At 34.7% G+C, this 19,884-nt stretch overlaps 1 protein-coding gene across 5 annotated transcripts in view; it reads right to left on the reverse strand.

Moving 5' to 3' along the window:
- The window catches only part of LOC136031161 (glycine receptor subunit alpha-2-like), a 149,357-nt gene that overhangs the window by 109,445 nt on the left and 20,028 nt on the right, over positions 1 to 19,884 (reverse strand). For all 5 annotated transcript variants that reach the window (XM_065710497.1, XM_065710498.1, XM_065710496.1 and 2 more), the window contains exon 4: positions 11,226 to 11,290. In XM_065710497.1, the coding sequence (XP_065566569.1) occupies positions 11,226 to 11,290 (65 nt within the window). The remainder of the gene's footprint in view (positions 1 to 11,225; positions 11,291 to 19,884) is intronic.

Below are 19,884 nucleotides of genomic sequence, written 5' to 3' on the forward strand. Positions count from 1 at the left end.
GGGTGCGTGTTTATTTGTTTGTTTTTTTTTTGTTTTTTTTTTTTTCCCCAGGGGTCATCGTATCGACCAAGTGGTCCTAGAATGTCGCAAGAGGGCTCATTCTAACGGAAATGAAAAGTTCTAGTGCCCTTTTTAAGTGACCAAAAAAATTGGAGGGCATCTAGGCCCCCTCCCACGCTCATTTTTTTCCCAAAGTCAACGGATCAAAATTTTGAGATAGCCATTTTGTTCAGCATAGTCGAAAATCATAATAACTATGTATTTGGGGGTGACTTACTCCCCCACAGTTCCTGGGGGAGGGGCTGCAAGTTACAAACTTCAACCACTTTTTACATATAATAATGGTTATTGGGAAGTGTACAGACGTTTTCAGGGGGATTTTTTTGGTTTTGGGGGTAGGGTTGAGGGAGGGGGCTATGTGGGAGGATCTTTCCTTGGAGAAATATGCCACGGGGGAAAAAATTCAATGAAAAGGGCGCAGGACGAATCTGGTCACGTTAGAAAAAAACGTCAAATTAAGAGCTTAATATACAATGCTGGGTGTTCGGAGCCTCTCTATTATGGAGTATAATTTGAAAATAACACAACTATACGAGCGATAAAACATATATACCACAACCATAACTCAACTAACGAAAGAACTGCTAAGAGATAACACAACTATAAAGCGAAAACAGGTGAAAACTAACGGGAAAATAAACGAACTAAGAGGTGGAAGGGGCCCAGAGAAAAAATATAATCATTTTTCAATTTTGAGCCTAACTTCCACAAAGGAGTAATAATGTCAGAAGCCCCGAAATACCGAATTATTTTCTTTTCAAACAGTTCGTGGTAAAGAACTGTAGTAAGGGGCGACCCGGCTCAATAGTAAACGGAACTCTAAAAAATGGAATTTTGATGCTAAAAGATACATCAAAAGAATCGAATTTTCACGCTGATTCTAAATATATAAGTTCCAATTAATTTAGTCTTTGTCATCAAAAGTTACGAGCCTGAGAAAATTTGCCCTATTTTGGAAAAAAGGGGGAAACATCCCTTAAAAGTCATAGAATCTTAACGAAAATCACACTATCGCATTCGGCATATCAGAGAACTCTATAGCAAAAATTTCAAGCTCCTATCTAAAAAAATGTGGAATTTCATATTTTTTGCCAGAAGACAAATCACGGGTGCGTGTTTATTTGTTTGTTTGTTGTTGTTTTTTTTCTTTTCCCCAGGGGTCATCGTATCGACCAGGTGGTCTTAGAGTGTCGCAAGAAGGCTCATTCTTACGGAAATGAAAAGTTCTAGTGCCCTATTAAGTGATAAAAAAATTGGAGGGCAAATAGGCCCCCTCCCACGCTAATTTTATTCCAAAAGTGAACAGATTAAAATTTTAAGATAGCCATTTTGTTCCGCATAGTCGAAAACCATAATAACTATGTCTTTGGGAATGACTTACTCCCCCACAATTCCTGGGGGAGGGGCTGCAAGTTACAAACTTTGACCAGTGTTTACATATAGTAATGGTTATTGGGAAGTGTACAGACGTTTTAGCCAAAAAAAAATTAATATACTAATTTCATTTCAATAATTTATGTGCGGAGAGCCAAAATCAAACATGTATTAATTCAAAAACGTTCAGAAATTAAATAAAAAAACTAGTTTTTTTAACTGAAAGTAAGGAGCGACATTAAAACTTAAAACGAACAGAAATTACTCCGTATATGAAATGGGTTGTCCCCTCCGCAGTCCCTCGCTCTTTACGCTAAAGTTTGACTCTTTGCCACAATTCTACATTTTAAAACAATTAAAAACTTTAGCGCAAAGAGCGAGGGACTGCGGAGGGGACAACCCATTTCATATACGGAGTAATTTCTGTTCGTTTTAAGTTTTAATGTCGCTCCTTACTTTCAGTTAAAAAAACTAGTTTTTTTTATTTAATACATTTAATAATGATTATTGGGAAGTGTACAGACGTTTTCAGGGGGATTTTATTTTGTTTGGGGATGGGACTGAGGAGAGGGGCTATGTTGGAGGATCTTTCCTTGGAGGAATCTGTCACGGGGGAAGAAAAATTCAATAAAAAGGGCGCAGGATTCTCTTGCATTACTATAAGAAAACAATGAAAAATAAATATGAAAACGGTTTTTCAAATGAAAGGAAAATGTAGCATTCAAACTTAAAACGAACAGAGATTATAACGCATATGAGAGGTTCTAAAAATACTTTAGCATAAAGAGCGAGGTATTTAGGAGGAGATAAATACCTTGCTCTTTATGCTAAAGTATTTTTAGTAATTTCAACTATTTATTTTACGGCCTTTCTGATTCAGGGGTCATTCTTAAAGAATTAGGACAAAACTTACGATTTAGTGTAAAGAGCGAGGTATTAACGAGGGTACAAACCCCCTCGTATATATAGTAAAAATATAAGGTTATGAAAGTTTGTTACGTAAGTTAATTCTTAAGTTACGTATATTTTTTACTAATAAAAACGTTCGTTAAAAAGTAAAAGTTCTAGTTGCCTTTTTAAGTAACCGAAAAATTGGAGGGCAACTAGGCCTCCTTCTCCACCCCTTATTTCTCAAAATCGTCTGATCGAAACTAAGAGAAAGCCATTAAGCCAAAAAAAAAAGAATTAATACACAAATTTACAAATTTCATTTTAATAATTTGTGTGCGGAGAGCCAAAACCAAACATGCATTAATTCAAAAACGTTCAGAAATTAAATAAAAAAAAAACTAATTTTTTTAGCTGAAAGTAAGGAGCGACATTAAAACTTAAAACGAACAGAAATTACTCCGTATTTGAAATGGGTTGTCCCCTCCGCAATTCCTCGCTCTTTACGTTAAACTTTGACTCTTTGCCACAATTCTACTTTTTAAAACAATTAAAAGCTTTAGCGTAAAGAGCGAGGAATTGCGGAGGGGACAACCCATTTCATATACGGAGTAATTTCTGTTCGTTTTAAGTTTTAATGTCGCTCCTTACTTTCAGCTAAAAAAATTAGTTTTTTTTATTTAATTTCTATAAGAATCCATTGTTTGGGTTGCTATTTGTATGCTGGACAAATTCTTTCTATAATTTTTAATCATGACATAAATAGTATTTTTTTAATTTTATAATTCTTGAAGTTGACCCGAAAATAAGCCTAATATACTTCCCAAAAGATTCTATTTATGCTCTGTGACAACCTCATTATTCTTACACTATTTTCATTTATTTAAATTTTAAGAGCAGAAGCAGTAATAGAAGCAGCCCCAAAGGTTTCAGCTCAATACCCCCAGTCGTTCACGGTATATTGCTGAGGTGTCTTATTGGAAACCATAAATACAATACCAGGGCTTCCACTTTAAGGGAGATTACCCTATTTTATGGAGAAATGACTTCTTTTAGGGATATTTATTTTGAACATAGGACCAAAGGGAAATCTGAGGTAAAGTAATGATTTTCAGGGAAATCTGGGGTAAATTAAAGATTTTCAATGAAATTTTGATTTTTTCAAGCAAAAGGCTGAAAAATTCATAATTGTGATATTTTTAAGTGAGAAAGATTGAAAACTTCACGTTGAAGTATTGGACGTGGTTAAGTGTGGATCAACTGAGGGTCTGACTAACTGCACCAAACAAGCCATAAAAAACTCGATTCCCTAGCAAAATATTGCTGGATTTTGTGCAGACACTAATAACGTTATGTTTGGAGCCAATAAATCTGCTTCAACGCTCATGAAAGCCATAGTGCCTCATATCTTGAATGTGAAATGCTCGTGCCATATTATTCACTTATGTTCATCATATGCCTGCTTGTCACTTTCCAAGACACTAGATGACTTGGCACAAAATATCTATGCCCACTTTTCCAGGAGTGCTTCCAGGTAAGATAAGTATGCCGAATTTCAGAAGTTCTTTGAATGCAAAGCACTCCCAATTCTTGCACCATGACAGACCCGTCAGTTGCCCCTTCAGGCCTGCATAAAGAGGCTTATCGAGCACCGGGTTGCTCTTACTCATTATTTCATAGAAACCATGTTTGACGACCCAACTATAGCTAATGATATTATCTTGTCAATATTACAAAGCAAGTTGACAAAGCCATACCTTGAGTTTATGGACTACTCTTGGCCTCTCCATTGAATTCACAACAGTTTTTTAATGTGAGCTTCCACTTCTTCATTCCCTAAATACAAGTGTCAGCAAACTTGTGAATGATGTTGCGTCTAACCTAATGGAACTAGACTGTATTCACAATGTTGGTTTGTTTACCAAACTGAATCTTTACCTTTCAAGTAAGTACCTGCCTTTAAACCAGACATATGTGGGAATAGCTGCAGCCAATTCAATGCAAGAGCTTGTAGATTCTCAAGAGCCAAGTGATAATATTAACCTCTTTTACCAGTCTTGTTGAAACTATTATATAGTCCTTATCAAGCAGATTCAAGTCCGTTTCAAGTTTGAAGACAGAATTTTTGACATTTTGGCATTGGTTGAACCAAGGAATACAAGAAATTTGAAGACAAAGTCTCTAAGGCTACTTTTTGCAAGATTTCCTGTTCTAGTAGAAAAGTGTTGTATCCAAAAAACAAACATAGAATGGAGATCTCAGGCAATGAACAATTTCACTGAGCTTCATTGGGAGATGCTGAAGTTGAAGACCGGTTAGTTGAACAGTACTGGATGAAGAAACTTAGTCTAAAGACTCGCAGTGGTAAAATCAAGTACCCAGAATTGCAGAAGTGCATATCACTGATATTTTCATTATCCTGTAGTAATGTACCAGCTGAGTGTTTTTTTTAGTCTCCTGAAATTAATCAAAACAGACATCCAAAATACTTTTGAAAACGTCACACTAGTCTCACTTATTTAAGTCAGTTACTGGTTGAAAAACGAAGATAAAACTTCATCAACTGTCAGCATACCGAAAGCTGTTGATGGCTTCAAGACAAAAGCAAACGCTACGTGTGATGAAGTGCTGGAGATGACATTTAATTGAACTTTTTATGTATTCTCGATAGTGCAAAAGATTGTATGTATATCATTATCTGAAGTAAAAAATAAAACTTTGATTTTAGGTTACGTTTTTCGTGTAGATTGTATGGAAATTTATGGCAAAATATCCTAGAAGTTTTAACTTAATACAACTAGCAATGGGTATGAAATTGCTTAAATGTCCTTTTGATAACCTTCATCTTCATATACTTCTTGAAATTTCATCTCAATGCAATTAAGCTTACAGGTAGTTGCAGTAGAAGTAGTAGTAATAGTAATAGTAAATATAGCAGTAACAGTAGTATTAGTAGTAGTGTGCACATTTTGCCTTTTGACACGATCTTCCTCTTTAAGCATTCTCTTAAAGCTCCAACTTAACGCCCAAATCAATTCTTGTGATATTCTATCTTGAAATTGTGTATTTAGTGACTTTTGATTTATTCCAAATTTTCCTCAATATTGTAAATGGAGTAGTTTGGTATTAGCTGTGATGGTAGCTATAGTAGCATCGGTAGCATGCAAATATTACCTTCTGATCATATCCCTTATTATTTCCTGAATTATCCAAATTGATATACTCAGTTATTCCTGTGTTACACCCCTTTGACAATCCGTTTACACATAACGTGTTTTGATTTAGTTCAACACTCCCTTCAACATTCTCTGAAAGGCTCGCCCGTACATCCTTCTTCTTCTTGTAAAGTAAGGTTCAAACATGCATATCTTTCACAATAACATATGCCATGCGTAAACAATGAATGAATTGCCTAACTTACAGCCCTTTTCCTGAGGACTTATGGGAGGCTGAACACCCCAAAGACATTATTACTGGACCTTTCAGCAAGGCTGAACAAAAAAGATCTCTTGAAATTTCGATTGAAAATGTTTTGGGGAAAGATAGGCCTTTAACTGATTGCCCTCTATTCATTTTGGCTTCTTAAAAAAGGCACTGTAACAAAGGGGTGACAAAGGGGTCTAACACAGGAATAACTGAGTATATCAATTTGGATAATTCAAGAAATAATAAGGTATATGATCAGAAGGTAATATTTGCATGCTACCGATGCTACTATAGCTACCATCACAGCTAATACCAAACTTCTCCATTTACAATATTGAGGGAAATTTGGAATAAATCAAAAGACACTAAATACACAATTTCAAGATAGAATATCACAAGAATTGATTTGGGCGTTAAGTTGGAGCTTTAAGAGAATGCTTAAAGAGGAAGATCGTCACACCAAAAGGCAAAATGTGCACACTACTACTAATACTACTGTTACTGCTATATTTACTATTACTATTACTACTACTTCTACTGCAACTACCTGTAAGGTTAATAGCATTGAGATGAAATTTAAAGAACTATATGAAGATGAAGGTTATCAAAAGGACATTTAAGCAATTTCATACCCATTGCTAGTTGTATCTAGTTAAAACTTCTAGGATATTTTTGTTAAGAATTTGGTCGGGATGACAGCTTTCTGAACCAATAGACATACGTAGAGGGTTAAACAGGGTTCATTTATCAGCCACGTAATAAATAATAATGCATTAAGATAAGATAAGATTTATTCATCACGAAACACACATACTTATGTGACAAGACCTATTCAAGAGTTTTCGATAGAAGAGATAATTGATACTAGTTATCAGTCTTGCACAGATGACTTACTATTAATCAGTGATAATTTAGAATCTCTACTACAAGCTGTCAAACACTTCGTGGTAACGAAGTAAGGAGCGACCCGGCTCAATAGTGAACCAAACTTCAAAAAACACAATTTTAATGCTAATAGATACATCAAAAGAATTGAATTTTTATGCTGATTGTAAATATATATGTTTCATCCAATTTAGTCTTACCCATCGAAAGTTATGAGCCTGAGAAAATTTGCCTTATTATGGAAAATAGGGGAAAAAATCCTTTAAAAGTCATGGAATCTTAAAGAAAATCACACCATCACACTCAACATATCAGGAACCTTACTGTAGAAGTTTCAAGCTCCTATCTACAAAAATGTGGAACTTAGTATTTTTCCTCAGAAGACCGATTACGATGCGTGTTTATTTTTTTTATTTTTTTTTTCCCAGGGGTGACCCCACTTTAGTTCTAGTGTTTCGCAAGAGGGCTCCTTCAAACGGAAATTGAAATTTCTAGTGCCCATTTCAAGTTACCAAAGAAATTGGAGGGCATCTAGGCCCCCTCCCAAACTCATTTTTCCCAAAGTCAACGGATCAAAATTTTCAGGTAACCATTTTGTTCAACATAAATTATAATAACTATGTCTTTGGGGACGACTTACTCCCCCACAGTACCCAGGGGAGGGGCAGCAAGTTATAAACTTTGACCAGTGTTTACGTACAGTAATAGTTATTGGGGAATGCACAGACGTTTTCAGTGAAATTTTTTTGGTTGGGGGGGGGTTTGAGGGCTCCGCTCTTTATGCTAAAGTTTTTTGCTGCTTTAAAAAGTAAAGTTGAGAGAAAGAGTCAAACTTTAGCACAAAGAGCGGGTCGTTGAGGAGGGAACATCCCTTTTCATACCCAGAGTAATATCTGTTCCTTTTAAGTTTTAATGTCGCTCCTTACTTTCAGTTAAAAAGCTTAGATAACTTCAAATACCACACTGCCTTTCCATGACGAAAGTAAAACAGTTCAAAATAGGGATGATACCTTTTTATTGACAGTGAAATATAAAATTATTTAACAGGATATTTCGAACACATCTACAGTGTTCATCATCAGCAGTAAAATCATCATCAGCTGATGATGAACACTGTATATGTGTTCGAAATATCCAGTTAAATAATTTTATATTTCACTGTCAATAAAAAGGTATCATCCCTATTTTGAACTGTTTTACTTTAGTTAAAAAGCTTCTTTTCTTTATTTAATCCATTCAGTGTCGCCTACTTTCGGTGATATTTGATTAACTATAGAACCGTCTAAGAATGATTTTGTAGTTTTGAAGGATGAAGCACTACCCAGCCATGCTCTTAATGTATGTGAGGAGACAATAATTTTGTCTAAACAGATGCGTTTGAGTACCTCAGACTTCGGTCGTGGAATTCCATTAAAGCAATTAAAATTTAGTTATTGTGGATCTTAAAGAAAAACTACATAAGACTTTCGGTATGTTAGGTAGAAATAAAGGTCATTTTGATAATACAATGTTTGGCGATTTATGTAATGCCATGTTCGTGCCCAATATATATATATATATATATATATATATATATATATATATATATATATATATATATATATATATATATATATATATATATATATATATATAAAACTCTTTGTGCAATTTGTTTAGTAAAACCGAGTGAAAGCAAATCTGCTCAAATTTTTTCCTGTATTGTAAACATTTATTGAGATTTTCCATACTGTTTCGACTCTCGTATGTCTCACAAAAATAAGTGATAAAAGCCCTCAGGATAAGGGTTGTGAGTTACCACAGGGGGCATATTAGGTTGATATAGAAAGGATGATCGTATAAACTTCGGAGGGGACTCATTATATTAGAAATCAGAATTTCTAGTGCCATTTATAAGATTCAGAAAGATTGGAGGTCGGATACCCCTCCCACAGCTCGTATTTTCCTGAAATGCATCTTATAGAAATTTGAGATGACCTTTTTTGTCATAGAAACTTCAGAAAAGGCTCATTCTGATTGAAAATTGAAAGGTCTATAGCCCTTTTTAATAGTCAAAAGTGACTGGAGGGCAGTAAACCCCTCTTCCATGCCCATCAATTCCCAAAACACATTTAATAAAAATTCTGGGATAGCAATTTTGTTTGGCGTAGTTTGAAGGTATGAAAATTATGTCTTTGAGGATCACAACCTTCCCCCCTCCCACACATACAGCCCTTAACGCAAGGGTCATAAGTTCTGCCCCGAGGGTATATAAAGTTTTTATGGAAAGCGTGGTCGTAAAACTCCAGAGGAGGCTCATTTAATTGGAAATCAGATGTTTTAGTGTCGTTTTTATAAGTCAAAGTGATCAGGGGTTAGCCCACCTCCCCTTCACGTTGTATATTCCACAAATGAATGCGATAGAAATTTTGAGACTGCAATTTGTTAAAAAATAGTCCAAAGATCATATAGTAAGGCCTCTGCTGTTGAGCGAATCTCCCAGACACTGGGTGTAAGGGTTGTGAGTTATGCCCAAGAGGTATATATGGTTCTTATGGAACGGGTGGTTGCATAATCCTTGGATCAGATGAAGCTCATTTGATTGAAAGTCGAAAGTCTTAGTCCCTTTTTAAGAGTCACAAATGAATGGGGGGCAATCAGCACCCCCAGGCCTGTCATTCCCAAAAATATCCAATCGAAATTGTAAGAGACCTGTTTTGTTCAGACCTGTGAAAGGTTCAGTAATTATATCTTTGGGGATGTCAACCCCCCAAATTCCTCAGGACAAGGGCTGTAAGATCCGCATTTCGTTCATTGTTTGCGGATAGTATATGTCATTGAGAAAGGTATGCATGTTTGGACTTTATTTACAAAACAGTGTAACTCTCAGACAGGCTCATTTGATTGGAAACGTATATTTTTAGTTCTCTTTGAGTCAAACATGATGAATAGCAGCTAGTCCCTCCCTCTCCCACTTCCTGACATCCTCTTTTTCCCGAAATGCATTCGATTAAAACTTTAGGATAGCCATTTTGTCACCAATAGTCCATAAACCATATAACAATGTCTTTAGAGTGGACACAATCCCCCAGAGCCTATGAAGAATGGTTGGATGTTATACCCCGGGGCACACAAGGTTTTTATGGGAGAGGTGATCGTATAGTCTTTGGACTAAATAGAGGTCATTTGATTTGAAGTCGGAAGTTTAAGTGCCTTTCTTAAAAGCCCAAAACGAACGAAGAGCAATCAGCCCCCCCCCCAAGATTAGTATTCCCCAAAAAATACCCAATTAAAATTTAAGAGATCTGTTTTTGTTCCACAATGTTGAAAGGTCCAGTAATTATGTCTTTGGGGATGTCAGCCTCCCCACAGTCCTCAAGACAAAGGCTGTCAGTTAGGTATTTCGTTCATTGTTTACACATAGCATGTGTTATTGAGGAAGCCATACATGTTTGAACTTTACTTCCCAAGAAGGCTAAACTAAATCAAAAAGCATTGTGTTTTTGGTTGCCAATAAGACACCTCAGCAATATATCGGGAACAACTGTTGGTATTAAGGTGAAACCTTTAGGGATACCACTGTTACTACTTCTGTTCTTACAATTTAAATAAATAAAAAGCGCCAGTGTATCCAGGTTGTCAAAGAGCATAGATAGATAGAAAAGTTAAATTCAAAAATACTGTTTGTGTCAAGATTAAAAAAGGTTGAAAACATTTCTCCAACATACATATAGCTATTCAAACTATGAATTTTTAAAGAAAAAAGGTTTTTCTTTGATTGGCTTTGTATTAAGGAGGACAAGAGCGCAATAGGAGAATATTGAATCAAATGGGGAAGAAAAGCTTTTTTTGACTTGGATTATTCTGATAATTTTAAAGTTTTTGAGTTGAGGGTGCTAGAATAGGTTTGAAAATTAATGTTAAGAAGATTAAGTTGCTAAGATTTGAAATAAACGAAGACAAAAAGGTGACGTCGGCTAACAAAAAGATAAATCAAGAGGATAGCTTTACCTACCTTGGTGGTATTCTTAGTAAAGACAGTGAGTGTCAATAAGATTTTGAAATTAGAATAGCCAAGGCTGAGTGTGTTTATTCAAAGTTGAAAAAAGTTTGAAGAATAAGAAAATTAATCTGCCAATCCAGATGAGAATATTGGAAGGTACAGTGATGGTAGTGGTCAAATATGGTTGTAAATCATTGTTTTGGTACCCAACTGAATTCATCCCACTTTTTAGAGCTATAAGAGGATAAAGGCCGAGATGTCTAGGGCACATTCTGTGGATAAAGGCAGATTCCCAAAGATCGTACTTTTTGGCCAACACCTCGGGATGAACTGAAAGCAGGTCGTCCACAACTGGGATGCAAGGAAGTCGTAAAGAAAGATATTAGCTAAATGGGTACTTCCTGGGAGGGTGTAAAGAGGGAGGCTTTGAAAAGATTGGCATGGATGTGAAGGGTGAGTAGCTGTAGTAGCCTCAGGGGACTTAGTGCTGCAGTAAGTTTCAACAGTAGGAGTAGTATATAGAAAGAAAATTTGGAGACGAGTATGTTCTTAAAAAGAAGAGAGATAGAAATTAATAACAATTGTAAAACATACTAAAATGTCTACTTACCAGGCTTGACTCATCTGGTGATGCGAGGCTTAGTAAAAGTACACTGACATTCACTATGACAGGTCCTAAAAAGAGATTAACAGATCAAAATATAACTTAAACTAAACTTGCTGAAGAAGTTTATCTTTTATTCAAATGAAACATAAAGATAAACAAAAGAATATTTAAATTTTAGAATTTCTGTTCTGGATTTTTTTCTTTGCTCTTTAAAAAGCTTTTATGGGTAATAATACTCTCCCTTGTTCCTTCTTAAGTATGTAATGCATTACAATTTATAAATAAATCAAATCTCAAGTTGATCAGCTCACTTGAAAAAAGCTTCCAAAATATCATAGGAAAAGCAATAGTGTTAACTCGGTAAAGACCAGTGTGTTCCCTAAGTGATATTAATTATTTCAGCACCTTCCCCATATTCCTTTTGAACTTGCATTTGCCAGCTTGCTAAAGCTGTTACAGACTAAAAGGCTTTTGGTGAAGCACTAGTCAAATTTAAGGGCAGGGTCAGGCTTTGAAGGGGGTGTGAGTCCATAAAATAATTTCTCTTCATTTTAGTCTTTAATTTCGATCTTTATTTTAACCTGATTGAGGAAATTTACGTGTATTTAATCCTTTGACTGACTCAAAGTCTATGCCAAATATCTCCCTCAGCAATATTTAATCCCAAGCACCCTTTTTTGTTTAGGGATCCAGATTTGTCATTTACTTCAAAATTCAAAATTTTAAAGAACATGAAATTCTTATTTCGAAGTTGTACTTCAAGGAACAGATTTTCCGCGCTTAAGGTCAGGCACATACTTGGAACATTAACTTAAGTGCTGCCATTCTGTATAGACTAAGTTTCACGATAACGCTGATTTATTTTAGTTTTATTTATTCTTGTCCTTTTCCCCTGCTAGTCAGATGGGAGTTTTTTTTATCGCCTTGGGAAATCAAGTACAATTTATTTGCAGTCGATTTACTGTTCTTGGTGCATTTGCAAAAGTTTTTGAACTCTCCTTTCTAAGACAAAGGAAATAGAATGAAAGAATAAAAACGCAAAGCATGTACAAGGTGATACGAAAGCAAACATATACAAATGGTTCCGAGTTAATTTTAATCTTAGTTTGTGTTTACAGTCACACACCAGAAAAGTGTAGTAAATCACTTTCACTATCCAGTTGGGTTTAGACTCTGATTTATGATATGATATACTACCTAAAAATGCATTCTTTGTTCATTTTTGCATTCTGTGAAAAAGCGCAAATTTTCTTCTGTTCTTTGGAAAAGCTTGAGCCAAGCATATACGTTCTTTTCTTTATCCTAACAAAATAGAATTAGCAGTAGTACTATCAGTAGTTGTTTTTTTAATTTTCCAGTCTGCTAATTCTCATTCTCTACTAAAGATATGAAGGTGAAAGTTTCAAGTTTTTTTTAGGAGGGGAGGAACTAAATCACATTGCGTCGTCTTTATAAAAGCTGTCAAAAGGACGTAACAGTAATATCTGACGAACTGTTTGGTGTGTAAAGCTGTAACTAACAGAGCTTGTAGTGGGGAATATTGAGCTAACTAAAAGAAAATATTTGCATCCTATTGCTACTGCTTCTACTCATACTACTACTACTGCTACTATTATTACCACTTCTACTTCTTCTACTTTCACTAAAGATAAGGCTACTGCTACTACTATTACTACTACTACTAAATCTATGGGTATTAAGGGAAATATTTAGGAAATATTAAACTGTAAGAAACTAAACCGAAACATACTATCCCCACACAGGTTATTAAGAGGAAGTATCAGTTTTTTTTTTTAGCAAAAAGGTAATATATAAACTATGAATGCTACCATTACAGTTACTGTAACTAATAACGCTAAGGTTATAAAGAAAATACTTTTAAAGAACAATTATAGGAAGTTTCAGTTAAATGAAAAAACAATATTTTGCCTGTTTTCAATAGGCTTGACATAACTTGACTTATTGCTCCTGCCGAAATGCTTCCGACGTCGAGAGTGATGCTACATGGTTCCTCCATTTGGACCGGTCTCTTGCAAGGATGTGGACATCCTCCTGAATATTTGCCATGACTAAGAAGGCACCTGTCGTGTCCTTCCATCTGGTTGGGGGACAACCTCTTGGGCGTTTCCCACTGTGAAGCACGGGATCAAAGTCAAAAATCGTTCGTGCAGGAGTGTCGGGGGGCATGCGAAGGAGATGTTGAAAATCTTAAAGGAGCTAGTTTTATTCAAGATTGAAAGTTCTAGTGCCCTTTGTAAGAATAAAAAGTGACAGGAGGACAAGCAGCCCTCATCACAAGCCCATTTATTTTCCAAACACATCCAACCAAAATATTGAGACAGCCATTTTGTTTAGCATAGTAGAACAGTCGAGCAGCTATGTCTATAGGGATATTGGGCGTGTCAACCCCTCTCAATTAGTTAGTTTGCCTATTGGGCTTTAAAACTAAATATTGCTTTAAAACTAAATCAAAAGGCAATTAGTGTATGGTTGCCAATAAGAAACTTCACCGATATATCGAGTAGGAATGGGGGTATTAATTTGAAACTTTTTTGGCTACCACTATCACTATTTCAGCCCGTACAATTTAAGTAGATCCTTTCAGGCGATCTTGGTCTGCTCCAGCTACCTTCAGGCTATTCCAAATTTCAGAGTTCTTTTCCAACATTCTTGTTCCCTAAATCTTCCCTCTCATCTGAGTATCTTTTATCCTTTTCTCATATATTTAGTCTCCTCCAGTGACTTATAGGCTTTTTGTCTTGTCTAGCCTCCTAATTGTCTGTTCCGATTTCTTTTACTGCCTTCAGGCTTTCTTTTTGTTTTCAAAGCTGTTCTTGTTCTTTCTGTTTTTATAATTCTTTCTATATTTGATCAGGTAATTCCGTTTTTTCCTGTTCTTTTGAACAAGTTCTTGGTCCCCTCCATTCTCTTTTAGTGCCTCTGAACTTCTTTTAACATCTTCCAATGTCATTTACTGGCTTACACTCTTTGTTTCCTCCAGTCTCCTTTGATCCCATCTGACTTTCTTTATTGCCTCCTGAAGGAAGTTCTCGTGCCTCTGAACTTCCTTTAACATCTTCCAACGTGATTTACTGGCTTACGTTCTTTGTTTCCTCCAGTCTCCATTGATCCCATCTAACTTTCTTTATTGGCTTCTGAATACTTTTTCTGCCTTCCGACTTGCTCTAGGCCTTTGCCAACTTTGTGATCCCAAATATGAAAATTCTAACAGCTAGTTATTTTTCACTGAAAAGAATCGGGTCAAAATTAACTTCGTGACAAAAATAAAAAAATACGAAAACATAATTAGTTAACTGTTAAAATGCGAGTGTAGTTAAATCTAACAAGGGGCCTAATTGAGAAAAACAAGAAGTAATTATATTTTAAGAAGGTATATACTAATCTTTTTAATACATTTCTAGTTTTAGCACTTATTACTATTTGAATTTGCAGAAGTTGAAAGAAATAAAAATTAGGGTCAAAACAAAACATTATACTAGTCAAACGATGAAAACATGGAGGAAAGGGACGGGGTACAATCTGGGGTAGAAACTATCAATAAAATCCTTGCATGTATGGTATTGAGGCATAAGTATATTTTTTTACTGCCCGAGGGCAACCGTAACCCTTTATATAGTCTCTGTACGTTCTTTTTGTACAGTAAAATAAAAAAATTTCTGATAAAGTTCAACCATGGTAAGTTTTATCATTAACAAAATATTTAAATGGTGTTAAACAACTGACAAACGTTTTATCTAAAAAAGTATAATTCCTAATAATAATAAAAAAACTTATCAAAGACTGAAGTGGACCCAGTTATATCATTGGGCAAGTGCCATGAGTGTCATTAACCAAGGTAGGTAAAGAAACCAGGTAATAGGGAATGTTGTAGAAAGTGACCGTCTTGCATAGTATGTAATGCAATAATTTGATAAAAAAATTTTCCATACTCTATGTCAACGTCTCTGATAGGGTCTTATTTTCAATGTTGCTGAATCGTATAACAGCTTATAGCTGATGTCTTCGGAATTAATTGAAGTGGTAGCAGTTTTTGTGGTTGGTATTTGAAAATGTAGCGTTTGACAAAAATTGAAGCCTTTTCTTCTCCTATTAATTTAGCTTTGGTATCGATGTAGTTATATATCTAGACACTAGGATACAAGATGTGAAAATTAAAAATCGAAAACATCAACGTCTTTAAATACACTATTTTATATATTTCAATTGTTGCAAGCTTTAAGCTCTTCTAGTTTTATCTATTGTACAAAAAAAAATAAAGAAGGATAAAATTTTTTATTGGAGAAGTTTCAATTTTCTCGCTAGAATTCTTTTCAAAGGATGTAATTCAAGTAGTTTTATCTTTGAGGTAAGAATTACAAGCGGAACTAACTAGTAGAACATTTTTTTTATGTATTTATACCTTAAGCAACACCAGCTCGAGAATAAACAAAGGCAATCCACTTTTTGTGTTTGAAAATAAAAACCGAAAGATAAGCAGTTATTCTAAAGTTTTTGATAAAACTTGAATTTCAACAAAGTTTTGATTTAGAGCTGATTTGAAGCCAAATTTATTAAATAGGAAACTGTTGAGGTTTTGATGTTGTCGGAATTGGCATGAAGAAATACTCATGGAACGCAATAAGGTGCAATAATATTTATCAGTTGCACTAATGAAGACGAACTAAAATCCGAGTCAGGATTTTAGCCAAGAGTTAGAATAGTGGTATTTACAGTTACATTAATAAATTTAAAAGAATATTAGAACGAATAAAACAAGGTTATATTCTACGAGATTTAGAGGCAGAAGGACAAATACTGCACACCCTATTGCAGATGTATGGTTAAGACAAAGAACCCTTAGGTGTCAGCACTCTAATAGGAAACTAATTATTAGCAGGGTTGGTTTTCTGGCATAAACCTGCAGGAATTGGTCCAAATTTTATATGTTGCAGTGTTTTTCCTTCAGATAGAGATGCCTTGAAGCTTGAATGCACAGGGTAGAAAATGGGGTCTAAACCTTCCAGTATTGTAACCTCCCAGTGTGTAACCTCCTAGCATTGGTACGAGACTTGTATATTTTTCAAGTACACTTCCACACTGTGAAGATTTTTGAAACTGTCCCACACATCACGACATTGGAAACAACTGTCCCATGCAATTCTGCTGTTTCATTTTGGTAAATAAACGTACTTTTTCTTACTTTCACCTCTAATTTCTTTTAGTTTTCAAATGGTGTGAGAATCTAGGTTGAATGAAAGCTCGTTTTTTTTACAGATATCATAGATATAATTCCCGAGTCATCTTAAAATATTACTTTTTCTCACTTAACAGTTTTTTTTTCAGGAACAAATTTTCAATTTTGACTAATATAGGCCTTGGTTTGTTCTATATTGCAGCTGTCACTGGAGCATAATAGGCTATTAGTTTCGTCTATAAGTTTAGCCATACCTCTATTATATTGGATACAGAACAAAAAGGTATGTTTACATTTAAGGCGAATAAATAGTCTTTTAGTTACTTTTCTTTTCAGTTAATGTAAAGTTTTCAGTGGGGAGAGAATGAACTGACACTGTTTTAGAGAGAATCAAAGGATTCATTTTCGTTGATATACTAATTTTGTCTGTGAACCTAACTGTTTCTCTGTGGTGGAGGACAAAGGATAAACAAGTATAATATTTATATCTAAAGTGAATAACCATGCTTTCCGTCCTTTTTCTTCAATTAAATAAAAAAATAAGTTATTTTTTACTGAAAGTAAGGAGCGATATTAGAACTTAAAACGAACAGAAATTACTTCGTATATCGAACAACTACAAAGTAGAAACAATAGGGAAAATCTTTTCAAGACAGTGGAAATGATTTCTGTTAATATTTCGGCCCTATTCCAAGGGCCGTCTTCAGCACAATACAAGAACAAGAGAGAAAATATGTATATATAAATATACTTACATTAAATTGTGAGAATTAAAACTAAATAATGTTATTTAAAAACTTTTTTTAAAAACAGCCTTAGCATCCTTACTTCAATGAAGTTCAACCAAGACTGACAAAAAGAATGAAGTGAGAATATAAACTCATTCAAACTAAAGAGAACAAAGTGGTTAAATGCAATTTCTCAGAGGCAACCTTGCTTTTTTAACAGCCTGTCTCAAAGGCCTTTTCGTAGCTGGTTCAGTACTATTATAAATCAATTTAGTAAAATATTTTGTTAGATCGTTTTTAATTAAATTTGAGTATAAAGAATTTAGTAAGTATTCCCCTAAGTCCCTGTTCAAAGAAATATTATTATTTATTTTGACATTAATTTCGATTGATTCTCGAACCACCTGTTTTATCCCCAAATCATTACTGATGAGTGAAGATTTTTCAAAAAGTATCGTATGGGACAGATTATTAAATACATGCCAACCTAAAGCAGAATCAAAGGAGTTGTTGGAACTATTTGAAATTAATGCCCTGTCTATGTCTTTTTATGCTGTTGTAACCGTTTTTCTAGATTCTGATGGGTCCTGCCGACATAGTAATTTCCACAATCACAGGGTATTTGATAGACCTCTCTTTGGCGAATAACTGGGGTCTTATCTTTACCAGAATTTAAGAAATTAATTATTTTAAAATTATTAGTAAAAACTACGTACAGATTTTCTTTTGCAAATATTTTTTAATTTTGCTGTGATCTTTGGGATATACGGAAGATAGACAATATTTGAGGGCTTATCAGTAGCCTCACATTGTGAAATATATCTTCTTTGATTTTACAAATAGTATTTTTATTCTACTGTTAATTACATTATTGACAAAAGGAATGGGGTATCCATTACCAAAAAGAATATCTCTGATAAAGTTCAGATAAAAATCATATTTGCTCTGATAAAAATCAGAGCAAATATTCAGGGCACGATCAATGAGGGAAGTTACTACTGCTCTTTTATCTTGTGGGGGGTGATTTGAATTAAAGTGAAGGTATCTATTGTTTTGTGTTGGCTTTCGATAGATAGTAAAATCCAGTTTATCATTATTATTTTCTGAACGTTTTTGAATTACTGCATGTTTTGATTTTGTCTCTCTGCACATGAATAATTAAAACGTGATTTGCATATTAATATTTTTTTTGGCCAAGTAGCTTCCTCATAGTTTTGATCGGACGATTATGGAAAAAAGGAGTGGGGAGTAGGCCTAGTTACCCTCCAATGTTTTGGTTATCTAAAAAGGCAGCTATAACTTTTCATTTTTTACGAACGTTTTTATTAGTAAAAATATACGTAACTTACGAATTAACTTACGTATGTAATATTACGTATGTTTTTATTACGTATATGAGGGGGTCAATCCCCTTGTCAATTCTTCGCTCTTTACACTAAAGCTTAAATTTTGCCCCAATTCCTTAAGAATGACCACTGAATCACAAAGGCCGTAGGATAAATAATCGAAATTAGTAAAATTACTTAAGCGTAAAGAGCGAGGTATTAGGAGGAGGTGAACTCCTCATATGCATAAAAAATTCAGTTAATTTTAAGTTTTAATGCTGCTCCTTACTTTCAGTTGAAAAAACTTTTTCACATTCTATTTTTATTGTTCTTTAAAAAAAGTGCTAAATAATTCTGCGCCCCCTTCATAGAAATTTTTTCCCCTTGAAAAATTCCTCCATGGAAAGTTCCCCCCGCTTAACCCCGTCCCCTCAACCCCTCCCCCAAACCAAAAAATCCCCCTGAAAGTGTATGTAAATTTCCTAATAACCATTACTATATGGAAACACTAGTCAAAGTTTGTAACTTGCAGCCCCTCCTACAGGTACTGTGTTACGTATGTAGCACATACTAAGTAAGTCGTCCCCAAAGAAATAGTTATTAGGTTATCCGACTATGTTGAATAAAATGGCTATCTCGGAATTTTGGTCCGGTGACTTTGGGAAAAAGATAAGTGTGGGAGGGGGCCTAGGTGCCCTCTAATTTTTTTGGTCACTTTAAAAGAGAACTAGAACTATTAATTTCAGTTAGAATAACCCCTCTCACGACATTATGGGACAACTGAGTCGATACGATTACCCCTGGAAAAAAACAAAACAAAAAAAAACAAACAAATAAACACGCACCCGTGACCTGTCTTGTGGCAAAAAAAAAAATGCAAAATTCCACTTTTTGTAGATAGTAGATAACTTCGAAGACCACACTGCCTTTCAATGACGAAAGTAAAACAGTTCAAAATAGGAATTTCCAGTTCCAGAACCGAAAAGGTCAAAAAGATTTGCCTCCGCTCTTGCAATGAAAAAATAAGAGCAATAAACTATATGTAATCAGTTTATTAGGTATCCAGTTAAACAATTTTATATCTATTCACTGTCAATAAAAAGGAATCATCCCTATTTTGAACTGTTTTATTTTTGTAGATAGGAGCTTGAAACTTCTACAGTAGGGTTCTCTGATGCGCTGAATCTGATAATGGGATTTCTGTTAAGATTCTGTGACTCTTAAGGGATGTTTTCCTCCTATTTTCTAAAATAAGGCAAATTCTTTCCGGCTCGTAACTTTTGATGGGTAAGTCTAAACCTAATGAAACTTGTATATTTAAAATCAGCAGGAAATTGCAATTTTTTTGATGTAGCTCGTTTTTTAGAGTTTCGGTTACTATTGAGCCGGGTCACTCCTTACTACAGTTCGTTACC

Source organism: Artemia franciscana, chromosome 9, assembly GCF_032884065.1.
Source record: "Artemia franciscana chromosome 9, ASM3288406v1, whole genome shotgun sequence".
Classification (NCBI taxonomy): domain Eukaryota; kingdom Metazoa; phylum Arthropoda; class Branchiopoda; order Anostraca; family Artemiidae; genus Artemia; species Artemia franciscana.